At 37.4% G+C, this 14,574-nt stretch overlaps 1 protein-coding gene across 3 annotated transcripts in view; it reads right to left on the bottom strand.

The window, feature by feature from the left end:
• Nucleotides 1-14,574, bottom strand: part of PREX2 (phosphatidylinositol-3,4,5-trisphosphate dependent Rac exchange factor 2) — a 176,295-nt gene that overhangs the window by 117,873 nt on the left and 43,848 nt on the right. For all 3 annotated transcript variants that reach the window (XR_007168405.2, XM_048077004.2, XM_048077003.2), the window contains 5 exons: nt 10,882-10,953; nt 10,685-10,807; nt 9,556-9,660; nt 6,534-6,635; nt 4,634-4,795 (listed from right to left, as the gene is read on the bottom strand). Coding sequence is in view for 2 of the 3 variants with exons in the window: in XM_048077004.2 (XP_047932961.1) it covers nt 4,634-4,795; nt 6,534-6,635; nt 9,556-9,660; nt 10,685-10,807; nt 10,882-10,953 (564 nt within the window). In the remaining variant the exon portion in view is untranslated. The remainder of the gene's footprint in view (nt 1-4,633; nt 4,796-6,533; nt 6,636-9,555; nt 9,661-10,684; nt 10,808-10,881; nt 10,954-14,574) is intronic.

Raw genomic sequence — 14,574 nt, 5'->3', positions numbered from 1 at the left:
CAGTCCTTATCACGAAATAAATACATTTAAAATGCACTGGGGGGAGAAAACAATATCCCCTTCATCCTTAAGTCATTAAATACCCATCTTAGAAAGTCAAAAATGTCCTTTATTACCATGCAGTCAAAAGCAGTTATTTGTTCATTTCAGTTTTTAGAAAAATTACTTTTCCACATATTTTTGGCAAATTTCAGTCAAACATGGAGGTCTGAGTGTACTGATTCAGTGGCCACCGCTCTAACGGTGATAAAGGTCAGAAATTGCAGATATTAACTTATTTTTCAGTACCTTCATGCATGTGTGAGACATAGAAATAAACAGGGGAAAGGGCTAAAAATTCTGGAGTTTAAAACAGAAATCTCTATTAAAATACCATTTGATGATATGGTGGAATAGAAAGAGATGGAATACTTGATGCTACAGTTACTAAGTTGGCCTGTGACTCAAACTGGGTTGTTCTGTTTTCAGCTTACAACAAATGCAATAATTTTATTTTTTCTTCTCTCACTGAAACATCCACGCAAATTTTACTGACAGGCTCCTTCAGCTGCTGAGCCATTCTCCAGCTGAGACAGCCACCTACACAAGTTCTGAATTCAGGCCAATAAATTTAAACACTTAGGAAATTAAATAAGAAAGTCATTATACTCAAATTTTTTTTTCTTGAAGCAGATGTTCCATTTTTCCATGAATCTGTATTTTTATCATAACAAATGCAAGCTTCATTTTATGACACTTATGTATAGGAATTCAAGTCATGCTTTGATCAGATTCTAAAAATAGTCTTTTCTTTTTCCCCCTTTCCTCCTTCTAGTTGGGGCCAAGCAATGTGCTAAGCATTTCCTTCTGGAAGGAAATCTCCAACAAGTTTGTCTCTTTATTTTTAGGCTATGCAGAAAACCAGATGTTTATTTAATTAAATCCACTCTCATGCATCGCATTCAGAGATTTTTTGTAGTTGTTGTTGGGATTCATTCAAAATATTGTTAGCTCTCACAAATGCTCTGGAATTCTTACCATTTCAAAGATGCGTATATTAAGATCAGGGCAATTTTGCCAGATTGGGTACCCTGTGGTTGCCATATGATAACATCAAACCTGATCAGCTCAGCTATAATAAACACCACATAACTCTACTGAAAACAGACTATTTTAAGACAATGGCACTATTTCAGAGTTCAAGCACAAGTGAAATCCTAAAATTAAATCTAGGGAAAAAAATCAATGTTGGAAGGAAATTACTATGTTATGGTTCACAGAACACATTCAGAGCAGAGAGAGAATAAGTCTACGTCTTGCATGCTTCTGTCCATATTGCTTCCTTTGCCCGTTAATATATCTTCAACAGCATACATATTTACTAGTGGATTTCTTCTTAAGGAGTCAGAAGAAGCTTAATGCAGGGAAGTGGACTCCCTTTTCAGGGTTAGAACTTTGAGAACAGTCAGTTCTTAACCAAGTTACATGACTAATAATGCACTGAGTTAATCATACTATAACTTTATACTTGAGTGTGTTCATTACGATGTATTTGACATATGTATAAAACTCAAGGCACTGAAAGCAAGTAGAAAAATTTAATCACTGCAGCACTGCAGAAGACTTAATTGAAAATCTGAAAATAACAGAAGGAATAAAACCTGTGATAGGCAATAAGGATTATTTAACAAGTTTCCCTTGCCTTAAAATATTAGTAGCATAAGGATTTAACTTGCTATTTCTTCTTCCATGAAGGTGTTGCACAAGCTAAAACATGCATTTTAATGTTTACATGCCCTAATCTTTCCAAGATATAGCTGATGACCGCAAGTTCAAGGTAATTATAAAAAAGAAACTTATTTTTACATAGTCTAAACAATCAGCTGTTAAGATATTTACTTCTTTTGGAAGGTGTTAGGTCAAGTAGACTTCTCAATGATAACATTTAAAGCTTTATTTTATCCAAGTTTTCTCTTTTTAAAAATTCTGCAAACAATATCCTGGCATGACTACACACTCTATGTCATTTATTATTTGTCTTTAATGGCTTGTTTTGAGACTGAGGGTTATAACTAAAGGCAGAAAGGTTTGCCTGAATACAGACCAGCAATTATAGTTTTTGTACTTGCTAAGATTCCTTATCTTGAGGCACAGTGAATTTTCATGGAATGTATTGTATTGACAGTCCTAGAACAAGACTACCATGCTCTGAGTTCTGGCATAAGCAGATTTCTCTGCTCTAAATTATACCTACCCCAATTACAGAAATGGAAGAGCAATTCTTGAAAATGTTGTCACACAGCAAAAGGAAAAATACTGTAAGTATTTCATAAGATGGATAAGATGTATTTCAAATCCTACAGTGTACTATAGAAGCACAAAAAATTTGATTAAAGTAAAATTAGTTATTTAATCCATATTTAGAATGAATCAGATCTTCCCATACTACTCAATTAACAATAAATGAAAGGTTTGTTTCACAGATCATCAGATTACACATGCGGCAGATAGGAAAGCATCATGGACAGTATTTAGGGAGTTCTTTGTTCACAGTAATTTTTATTCTCCTTTCAGATAGTGGCTTTTCATTGAACCCTTCTGGAAGGCAGGGGGAGACTGAATCCTCTGCTGGAGAAGCAGAGGGCAACCTTATGCAAAGTAAGTTCAAGAAGCTGCAGGTGTAAGTGGGTGTATAACGTAAAATTGGGAACCTAGAGCACAAGGACAGAGTACAGAGAAACAGAGAGGAAGTTTCTGGGGGGAAACAGAAGGTCCTGTATAAAGTTTCCTGCCACTGAGAAAACACTGTATAGCATCATAGACCCACAGTCTTAGCAACAGCAGGGAGGGAACAGAGATACGTGTAAACTATTTTTTTCTCTCTGCTGGATCTATTATTATGAATGCTTAAATGACAGTTGACTATTTTTGCCTATATTCTATTTTCTGTTGTTATACTTCCTGTGGAACTCGGTCAGTTGAAGTTCAGACAGGTCCATCTCAAAGCCTCCTCTGATTCAGGCTCCCACCAGTGTCGCTAACCCTTTCTTTCCTCTGCACTGTATGAAGCCATTTCCCACTACATAGCCAAAAAATCAGATCTCAGTCTATCAGACTAGCATGCAAAAAAATAACAATAATTTTTTCTTTCTATCTTTTCCAGCCAGCAAACCTTCAGCAAAGCAAAGAGTCGTTGCCTATACACATCAGAAGTAGCACAGGATTGGAGGGGAGAGCTTCAGAGATTGCGTTAGTCCTCACTTTACAATGAGGAGCATGCGATCCTCTCACTACAGTTTGACAGCCTTCAGACTGGTCACCAGTCTTGTAGACAGCAGTCAAGTTGTTAAAGCTTTGCAGGTAGCCAGTGTGGGTGATTAACTGAAGGTCGATTATCAGACTGGACAGAGATACAGAGGCATTAGGAGATTGAGTTACTCACTGGACCAAATGTAGATGCCAGTCAATGAGGTTCTCTCATTATCAGTGGAGAGAAGCAGGGACATCCAGGATGAAACTCATCTCAGCCTAAGTACAGCTCAAAAGTATGTCAGGTAGATCTTATCACCAAATAGCCTGTTTCTCTCTATTGTTTGAAAAGGACTCAAATTAAGGCAAGATAAAACTCACTCCTGGTGTTTGGTACTACTAAGACAAAATCCCTTCCCCTATTTCTTAAGCAGCTCTCCTAGAAAGAGGAGTAGAACAGTAGTACATACTACAGTTTTCAGAAAAGCAAAGAACTACTTCCATGTTGAAATTAGACTTAAAAAACCCTGTGTATAATATTCAAAAATGACTTTTAAAAAATGTTAACACTGCTTGCTTTGTATTTATTTTACTGGGACTTCACTTGTGTTTACCTCCTACCTCTATCTGTGCAGCTCAGACATTTGGATACAAAACACCCAGAGCAACTTGAAGAAATACCTGTATCTGTATCTATATTTCTTTATAGCACTCAATATAATGTAGCACTCAATATAATGCAAAAGGAAGGTTTTGGCAACACAACTACTTCATCATGTTGCTATTTAGGGGAAAGGTTGGATCTTCTTTTGGATCTTCTACGTCTAACTCAGGAGCAGATTTACTGTCTCTGCGCAAAAATAAAATAAAGCCATAATATTTGCTAATCATTTAAAAATAAACAAAACCAAACAAAAGACCTCTTACATAGAGTCTGCTTAACACATTTATGTTACCTTAGCTCAGCTATGGAGACTAGCTACAAGCTGACAGGGTCTATGTACAAGCTGACAAAAAATAGGGATTCTTAGAGCATGATCAACAATCAAAATATTTTTCTACCAGACAAATGCTCTTAAGCAGGTATTGACAGCAGTAGAATCAGAGCAGCAGTTAAGATTGGGATTTATATAATGTATACATGTGCACACATATGTGTTGATGTAAACGACCAAGACTTCAAATAAAACACTGAACATTTGCCATCTTTCCTGGAAGCCTGCTATACAGCAGTGCTCAGTCATGGAACAACACTTAATTTAGAGAACAGATACTAAATAAAAGCTGTGATTTCACAGAAGAGGGGATTTCACAGTACCTCAGGATCACAAAAACAGTGCAATATAGGCTTGTTGAAAATTTTTACTCTCTCCTTCATACAAAGCAACACATCTTGTGACATTACCTCCCAACCTTCAACATGAGACTGCCATTCTTCCAGAAACTCTAATTTTTCCATTTGTCTTTTGGCCTCATTTATGTTGGAACAGACAGCTTTCATAGCCTGGAGGGCTTCCATTAGTGCTGCATAGTCACTGTGCTTCCTTGGAGTCCGCTTCAGTAACTCCTATTTAGACATTAAAAGAAAAAACAACTTGTCTTTGATCTCTAAATGAATATTACAAGAGGCTTAAATTGAGTAGAATACAAAATCAAAACATGGACAGACTTCTCTTTTACTGTGTGGAAAAGTAAATAAACCCTCTGGTGTTGTGTTCTAGTAGGACACTAAAACTCAGAGAAATAAATTGCTATTAATAAAAATTATCACTACATAGGAAAAAGTTGGCATTTCTGCTACTTTTCTTTCCCCAACAATGTTTCTTCATATTCGCCTTTATTGTTTTTAATACTCCATGGGATGGAATTGTTCAACAACAAAGATAACAACTCTGTTTAAAAATGTTAGTTTACTGACGTCAAAATCAACACCTGCCTTTCCTGCAACTTAGGACAAAAAAAGAAAAAAAAAAGTTTCTTTAGCCCCAGTCTATTGTTTAATCTACTGCAATACACCAGAGAAGTGAACAATAGCTTAGGTGACTCACTGATTTTGGATGGTTATTGGTAATGGCAGCGATACCGAAAACCAAAAGCGGAGTTGCCAGTATTCATTGGAGATTTCCCATCTCAAACTACCAACTCCACTTTTACAGCTGGACTGACTAAGTGCAGCCTTCAGTGCATATCCTGATGGAGGCTTGGGTACATTCTTTCTGGAGGCTTAGCAAGAAGCCTTAACCCTGCTGCCACTACACCCTGTATTGAATTTTTTTGTACATAAATATCTTCATTTCAATGTGTCCCTAGTTTAATTCATTAGTCAATTTCCCCTGCTTTGTCTGTACTCCATTCAAAAATAGAATATTTAAAAAAAAAAATTAATTTGCCAAGTGAACTGTAAAACCACAGGTACCTGGGATGATTCAAACCTCATTGCAACTGTATCCTGTAACTTGTTTAAAAAAAAAATCTTTATTTTAACACGTTTACTTTTATGTTTTTATGTCAGTGCAATGAAATGCATATGCCTCATAACTGGCAGTGTTTCAGATCTAAACTCACGCATGCATTGTGAAAAATACAGTCTAACAATCATATTTCAAGTAGCTTCTAAAGCAGAGTGTGCTCTTGCTTTTCTCTCTGTTTGAAACAATAAACAAGATTAAACTCAAATTTGTTACACATATATGTATTTTAAGTATTTACTTTCCTGATTATTATATTATTTTATTTACTAACATTAGAAAATTTCAGTAACTTCGAGATTTGAATATGTAATGCTTTTTAGTACATTTAACACATTATTTTCAGCCATAACAGTAAGATAAGCATAAACATGCAAACATGCATAAAACCACATACAGCATCTTACTGATACTCTGAAGCGTTTCTTTAAAAACATCTTCATAAATATTTTTCATTTACACTTTGCTGATGGCAGATTAGATTCAGCAAAGAATGTTGGCAACAAGCTCTGCTATCCCAAGCCTTTTAAGCAAGGACATTTTCAAACCTAGTCTCATTAAACTCACTTAAATGGTTCACTTTGATTCAACAATCAGGAGGCAACCTCACCACTAGATACAGAAGGGAGCTAATAATCTTAATTGAGCCAGACTTCTCAGTCCTTTTAATACCCATGTCAGAAGAGTTACCCTACCTTTAATGAGAGCAAGTCTGGGTCAAGTATCTGATAGAGATTATTCACTGCATAGGAAGATAGTTCTAGCTGTTCTGAAATATTCTTAGTAACCAGTTTTATATAGAGATTATGAAATCCTGGATAAAAAACTCTTAAGTACCTTCAAAAGAAGAGGATACTTGCATATTCTTTGTATTGGCGTTACTAGATACCCCTCCAATGGCACATCTGTGTTCTTACGTCCTCCAAGGAGCATGCAATTCTGAAGTGCAAAAGTTCAACAAATTATTAAAAAATCCTGAGAAAATTACACTTTCTCAAATCATGAGTTATGCAAGAGTTCAAGAGAGGAGTCTGTTACTGGTTTTAATCTCCATTAGATACCAAATTTCTATAACATAAGCAGTTGCCATTGAAAATTATCAGAAATAAAGATAAGGGCATACACACACAGCAAAAATGGCTAACCCATGTATGGATTACATGCATCTGTGTTAACTATGTGATGACGGAGGTTTGCAAGACTCTCACAAGAACAGACTTGAACTACATGCACAGACAGGTACATTGACTATCATCCATGGCAAGAAAACTGCAACGATATTATGCAGGCATCATGATGCAGGTACTCTTTCTCCATCCAATCCAACTAACAGTTGCCTTTTATTTAAATGCTGACAATAAAAGGCAATAAACAAAATGCTAAAAATACACTTTCACACTTCAATAACAACAACATCAAACAACTCAGAGTGATCATTACATACGTTGTTTGAGATAGAAAGTGGTATTAAAAAATGGTTTGACCTTGGTTTCAACAAGGTCATCTGAATACAATAAAGGTCTTCTGTTTACATGCTTCTATATTTAAACATGATGTGCAATGAATAAAATATACTTAGTCATGGACTAAAGAATATGTGAGTTTAGACAAGACTTCCAACCGTCAAAGCAAGTAATACATTAAATACTGGGTGGAAGCATCCATGAAAAAGCAGCTGAGAGAGAGAAAAGAGTAAGGGCTATTTGAGATAACCAAGTATGCAAGGGACATCACAGCAAATATTTGGAATTGCTGGAATTAAACTGTAAGTACATAAAGACCTACGGTAATGATGGAAATTATTTTATCAAGAGATGAGACGGAATTGTGATGCAATGGCATGAGATAAACTAAGGCTTCATAGATCAAGATATCTAAACCAAGAACAATAAACAAAAGTATTTTAACACAGCCAGATGGTATCTTGACATGGGCCACAAATCTGGATGCAGACCCGTTGTTGATGTAACAGAGGCTACAAAAGTGCCTGGCCGCTCTGCTCAGTGCCTAACACACAATGCACATGCCCAATACACAGTGCTGCTGTGGCCGTCTGTACTCTCACCTTTAAGTGTCTGCTCTGCATTCCTGGTCAATCACCTTCTGTCCTATCCTAAAGGATCCTTTATCCTAAAGCATCTCATTTAACCTGTCAATCAAAAGCTTTACTAAAAAATGACTGACTAACTTGAACAAGATAATGGCAATGTGGGCTACAGGTTCATGTAATATTTGACTTTATACTTAAAGGCTAGAAAGTCTGCTTTCAACTCCCAGCTATTTACAGATAACCACATCTCTAATGACCTCGACTGTTCTGTCTGGCTAGAAGGCTTCAATTTTGCTTTCAAATTGAACAGTCAACCTAGAGAACCTCCTGTTCATTCTCTAGGTTAGACTGCTGCCACTTATTCTACAGACACATCCCGAATCTATGAGGAACACAAAGCTGATATGGAACCTGCTCCTGGGAATACATGACACCTACATATCATGAACTGCCACAGCTGCATAATTGGGTTCCTTTATCACAAAACAAGCTCTTTGCAATCTTTCTCCAGAATATTTTGCTCTTTGTCTCTGCAGTCAGCATTTACTCCATCCTCTTAAGTCCAGCCATACTGCTCCCAAAGCTCTCAAAATAAGAACCATGTGTGTGCCCATCCTCAAGTCTGGGGCAAGTTGAGGAATACTGTGTCAACTGCTGAGGAAAGAACAACTTTGAAGCTGTTTTTCACTATGAATGGAACACTGCTGAACAAGAGACAGTAAAGAAAGGCAGATGGAGCTTCATGTCACCCAGTACAACCCTACAATGAGGAAATTCCCACACTGCTATTAATTTGGCTGCAAGTTAATGGAGATAGGGAGTCAGAACCAGTATCTTTCCAAAATTTAGTAAGCTGCACTAGGACAATTTCACCAAGAACTCTGTCAACAGCAGCAGTGAAAGTCTACTGCACACTAAATACTAATAAATTAATAAATAAAGCTTGTGATGTTTTAAACTATATTTGTGATGTTTTGCTGATAGTGACATTTGCTTAAGTTCACTCTTAGTCCCAAAATGCAATAATCAGATCTGATCACTCTGGACTTCAGTATCATATCTGAGGGCACCTGCTCAGGTGTGTAAGTTCCAATAGAGAAGGCCACGCACTTCAAAGCTGACCTTGTTATCACAGGATGTCATGAAGGAAAACACAAAAATCATTCCATACTGAAATCTTCTTTTAACAAATCATGTCAGCTATTAGGAAACTCAGTATTTACATGCAAACTGTTTTTGCTTTAGAAAAAGAATGTGGACTCTCATGCTCAATATTTTAAAACCCCTCCTTAATTGTCTCGTAAAGCAAAAGACTAATTGTGTAGCTGTTTTATTTGACCTCTGATTAAGCCCGCGTCTAAGATCAGGATGGCTTCTCTACGATCCATAACAAACCATTTTTCTGTTTGGTACAGCCTTCGCTACAGTACCAGAATGTGTACCGTATCTTCAGAAGCTCTGCCTAAACTTTCAGATTCCTTTCTCTAATTTCATTCCCTACCACTCCTAACATATCTTATTCTATTCTTTTTTCTTCCTACAGACACAGCTGGATTTACACCCTTATTTCTAGGCCAGCAAGATCTAGGCATAATGCCTAATGCTGTGATAATGCATGGGTCCAAGGGCAGCAGTGAAAATTTGATGTACATAACCCTTCCTCTGAAAACACCACCCCCAGCTGAAACGCCCACTGCCCACTACAAGCAGGTGTGCTCATTGTTGTTACATCGTGGAGACAACAGTGCTAACCATTCACTGCCCAGTCAAAAAATACCAAGTTAGAACACCAATTCAAAGTTTATTTACCAGAAGAAATGTCCGCACTGTTCTTATTTTGTTAAGGTCAAGCAGAACTTTCTGTGCCTTCTCGTGGTTACTGCAGTATTCGTCATAGATACGAAATTTCTCTTTCTGCAGAAACAAAGAAATAGATTGTTCTTCAGTTGCCATTTGGATTTTTTTTAATTAAAAAAAAAAAACATGGAAAGCACACTTTTGAAAGCTGAACAGCTAACATAGTCATCATTTTGGAAGGCCAGCTGTTCCTCCTACATCTATTATTTGAGCTCCAGCCTTTCTTCTACTTTTTATTTCTGTTTTTAATTAGAATTATGAAGTTGAACAGTCTGGAAGCATCGCTTGAGAATTTTCTGAAAAATTTCAGAGGTTGGAATATCACCAAAACATGGGATGAAAAAAAATAAAAAGGGAAGAAAACATACAATTAGTATCTTATTTGCTGACTCAACAGCACTCCTGCAGGCCACCATCAGATACCAGTGGCCCAGTACAGGCTCCCTTCCTCTCCCACAGCCCCACATGCCAGCAGCACCCCAGCTACCACTCAGCTCTCAGGTGGCTTCTCATCCAGCAGGCCCCAGCAAGTGCAAGACCTTTGTCATTCCTTTTACTGTTCAAAAGCAGTCGTAGGAAATGTTCAAGTTTCTGGCAGGCAAAACATTTAAGGCCATGCTTAGTTTTAAGAAAATACTTTTGACTCGTTGGCTGCAAGGGTCCTAAAGATGGGTTTATGTGAAGCCTCTGCCACAATACAAACTTACACATTTGTTTGAAGGAAAGTGTTATCACCAGCAGGTTTAACTTCTGTTGCATTTAAAAGAAAAGAAGTCAGTATTTTGTGAAAAAGCATCCCAATTCATAGCTAAAAGACATTAGAGGCTACTTTGTTGAATATAAAAATGAAGAAACAGCAAAAGCTCGCCCATTTTACATGTTCTTTCTTAATTTCTGCACCCCCCCCCCTTTTTTTGCCAATGACAGTAACCAAGAGATGACCTCAAAGTACCCTACATTATGCAATCAAGTCGTATTTTGTCCTCATGTCTATGTACCCTCATCATCATGACAGTAATTAATAAAGACAATCAGAAAAGGAAAAAAAAGTGAAATAAGGCTGTAAGAGAAGACAGCATACATAATGAAGAAAGCAAGTTCCAACTTCATGCTGCGCACTCGGTTCTGGCTGCAAGCACTCCTCCACGAGGGAAAGGAAGTTTTTGTGAACTGCAAGAATATCTTCAATATTTGAAAACAACATCTGCAAAAGAATAAAACATAGATAAATAAAACAACAGATACAAAATAAAACACATATGTAATTAGGAGACTAACCTTAACTGTCTCTTCTGTGACATTTTTATCCACTTTGGCTGTAGCACATTGGATCATTCGGTGAAGGAAAGCCTGCATGAAACAAGACAAATAGGGGAACAGTTATTTCAGGAATACTTGAATAACTTTTGGCATTTTATGCTTATAACTTGTTTCCCAAAACAACTTGTTTCTTATGCTTTGGATACAGAGTTACATTAGAACATTGTTCTGCGTTTAAACTAAGTATTTTATTTATAAAGCGTTTAGGAGCTCTGTTATCCCAACATGATAAAAAAAACCTATCTACATAGAGTACAGAAAGAGTTAAACAGTGAAATCTTGATGAAGCTGAGAAACTGAATGTTCTCTCAAATACAGCTTCCACCCTGCACTCACATTACAATCAAGCAAGAGCAAAATGAGTCACTTTCAAAATCTAGTCCTAGCACTTTACAAATTTACTGCAAGAAAAGCCAAAATGAGCCCCTAATTTCTAAATTAAAATTAGTCTGGAGACACTATTATGAAGTGCAACTTTTACCATAGTAACCACAAGTAAGGTTTCTGATGTATTAATAATCAAATCTATTGTAAAGTAAATTGGTTTAAACAACAGTCAGCTGCACCTGGTTTTGTTTAATGACAGTGTTCACTCTCCCGTCCTCAAGAAAAGCACCCTTGGGGATCAAATAAGAAGTAAGTAATATCACTAATGAAATTTAAAAAAAGAGTAAGTTCTGTTATATTTCACATTCAAGAACTGGAAACGAGAAAAGATGTACAGTAAGTCATTCCCAAAAGAAAGAAATCACATTCCAGGTCCAAAGGCTATCAATAATTTTTATGAATTCATTCCATTGCAAAGATTTAGACACATTCTGAAAATATCTGCATACTGCAGATTAAACTCTTACACTGATAATCCTTCATACAGGCACACATATTCTTCAGTCATTAAAAACAGGCACCTCGAGAGCCCAAATGTCATGTCTTTCACAACTGTTTAGCTCCAAGTCACTGTGCATTGTACACTGTACACGAACTCATCTAAATTCTGGCGTGGTGCAAATTCCATAAAAGCGGTAATAAATAACCCCTGTGTGGAAGGATAGCCGTCACAGCATGCCTTTTTTTCTCTCTGCTGGGACTTAAATATTTTCATTCCCAAGCAGGGATCCTTTCTCTGCTGAAGAGGACTATGTAACTGGGAACATTTTTATTACTGACGAAACAAATCTAGTTATCCAAGACATAAACAGAATTAAGTTTGGATTATTGCCAGTATATTACATGTTTCATATCACTTTCTACAGTGATGTAGACCTTCAGCTTTATTAAATCCCTCTTTTTCCTGACTATTTGTGCTTTCTTTCTAGCATTTTATTGATATTAAAAAAGGCCGTTAATTCATTTGTTAAATGTTGGTGGACAACAGCCCTTTATATCCTTCCTTGCTATGAATATCCACAGGGGTTATGGCAAATTTGTTGTGTGTATTGCCTGTACAGTGCATAAACAATCCCACACATAGTGAACGTCTGTTAAGCTCTATGACTTGAAATTCATTTCTGAAAGCTCTGACTAAACCAGCGCACGGTTTTAAATATACTTCCACACTGAAAAGGAAAAAAAAAAGTCACAAGAACTACCTCTAAAAATCACGTCTACTTTTACTATCTGTAATATCTCTCTGCTTGCATTATTTCCCCATAGACCAAACATGCTGCTCATCAGCATTTATGTTATCCCAAAAGATCTTCATTTCCCGTAACTCTGAAGGAAGGTGAATACTCAGCTGGCTGAAGAAGGTGAAACAGAAAACGAGCTGGGAGCTGGGGCATTAGTTATTCTTGAGTGATTCAAGATACTTGCTGAGAGTCATGAGGTCAACAAGAGTATGCATCAACTGCAATAAACAGATTCCTCACTCGTCCAAGCAGAACTGTCCCAGACCTCTCATCTGCAGAGGTTATCAGAAACTGCATCCAGGAAAATCCAAGCTCTCGCACAACCCAGCCACAGGTCACTAAGGCAGGCAGGGCTAGGGTGACTTCAGCCCTTTCCAGCAACTTGGCACAAGCTGACATGTTATGTTGCTGTCCTCATATGGCAGGGGTAGTGTAGCCACGACGCTAGTTTTTCCTAAAGATTTGCCAGCTCTTGTTCCCATCAATGCATATTTGCTTCTTGAAAAAGTTTTAACACTATGTCCCACAAAGCACTGAATCTCTCTAAGCACTTACATGAAAGTAGTAGGAAACCACACATATCTCAAAGCTATGTGAATTATTGCACCTTTCCCAGAAGAGTGGTTAGAGAGAATTCAGGGCAGTGCAAGTAGGAGACATCCATCCATCCATCCACACATTGGTCATTAACCGTAATGCAAAGCTTTGTTGGAACCTCTGGCTTTGCCCCATGTTTCCTTGATGCCAAATGCCCTTACCAACCCTCTGCCTGTAATGCCACTGGCCACTGACACTAAAACCTCTGCTCTGTGATTCTGCTAGGGAGCACAGACAGCTCTCATCAGGCAGGAGGGTGGGGAAGTAATTGCTTTTGTTACAGTATAAAATAACCTTAAGCCCGCTGTGTCAGTAGAATTTAGTCAGTCCACTGTGACCATGGAAAAATAAGTGCCTCTGAACTTACATGAACACACAGTGGGTCTGAGAGAGAAATGACTATTCAAAAGACTCCAGCATTATTTGAACATCAAGTGAGGACAGCCAGGAACAGTTCTTCGAGATCAGTAAACAAATAAAAATCAGGCCATTTGCAGACACAGCTTAAAGGAGGAACCCGGCATAGAAATAACAGACATGAAAAGAAAAATATACAGTGATACCCAGAAACTACTAAGGAGTTGACAGCTGCTGAGCTAACAGAAAAAGAAATAAAATTATAGAAGATTTTGAAGATACCCTACATAACGCATTAGCAACCACTGAAAAAGCACAGGTAAAAAAAATAAAGCAGAGTAAAACGGAGATCTCACCCAATTTATGACTCACTAAAGAATCAAGCACATAAGAAAAAAAGTCAGAAATTCCTGTTAGATAGCATTAAAGATCTGGTATAACTCAGTATCTGCCGCTCAACGTCCGAACTCATTACTGAGCACCACGTTACATGAAGGAGCAAAGCATTACAAATCACGATGACACAGCTAAATAGCTCCTGGACTGACCCAACAACTGTAGCAACTGCAATACTTGATCACTACGCTTATAAAAAAAAATCATCTCAAACAATGCGGTTTCATTTATCACGCACACGTCAGTAAATCGTGACTCATCTTTGTTTCCTCGAGTATGTTGCACAGCTTGCTGAGCTTACTTCAACACTCATCAACATTAGTGTAGGTCTCAGCCCAACACCAAGCAGAGAGAATAACACATTAGAGCACGTAAAGACTGAAAACCCAAATTCAAAGAATTAGAAAAGAATTTCTTCGTTGCACCAAACAACCATTGATGTGTTTGCCTGTCTGTTGATCTGCTGCCATTTTGTGAAGCATGTCTCATACACAACGCACAATGAGTTCCTGTTACGGGGATTTCACTTCTAGTCCTATCAAAATAAGAGTAGGATGGTTGTTTTTTGTTCATTTTTTTTTCCCTCCATAGTTGCTCTGTGTGTTGTTGAAAAAAATGAAAAGCACCACTGCTACGGCTTGCGCAAGAAGCTGCCAACAGCACAAATGACTTC

The sequence above is a fragment of the Anser cygnoides genome, chromosome 2 (assembly GCF_040182565.1).
Source record: "Anser cygnoides isolate HZ-2024a breed goose chromosome 2, Taihu_goose_T2T_genome, whole genome shotgun sequence".
In the NCBI taxonomy this organism is placed as follows: Eukaryota; Metazoa; Chordata; class Aves; order Anseriformes; family Anatidae; genus Anser; species Anser cygnoides.
The sequence above is the reverse complement of the archived record's forward strand: the minus strand, read 5'-3'. Positions and strand labels throughout refer to the sequence as shown.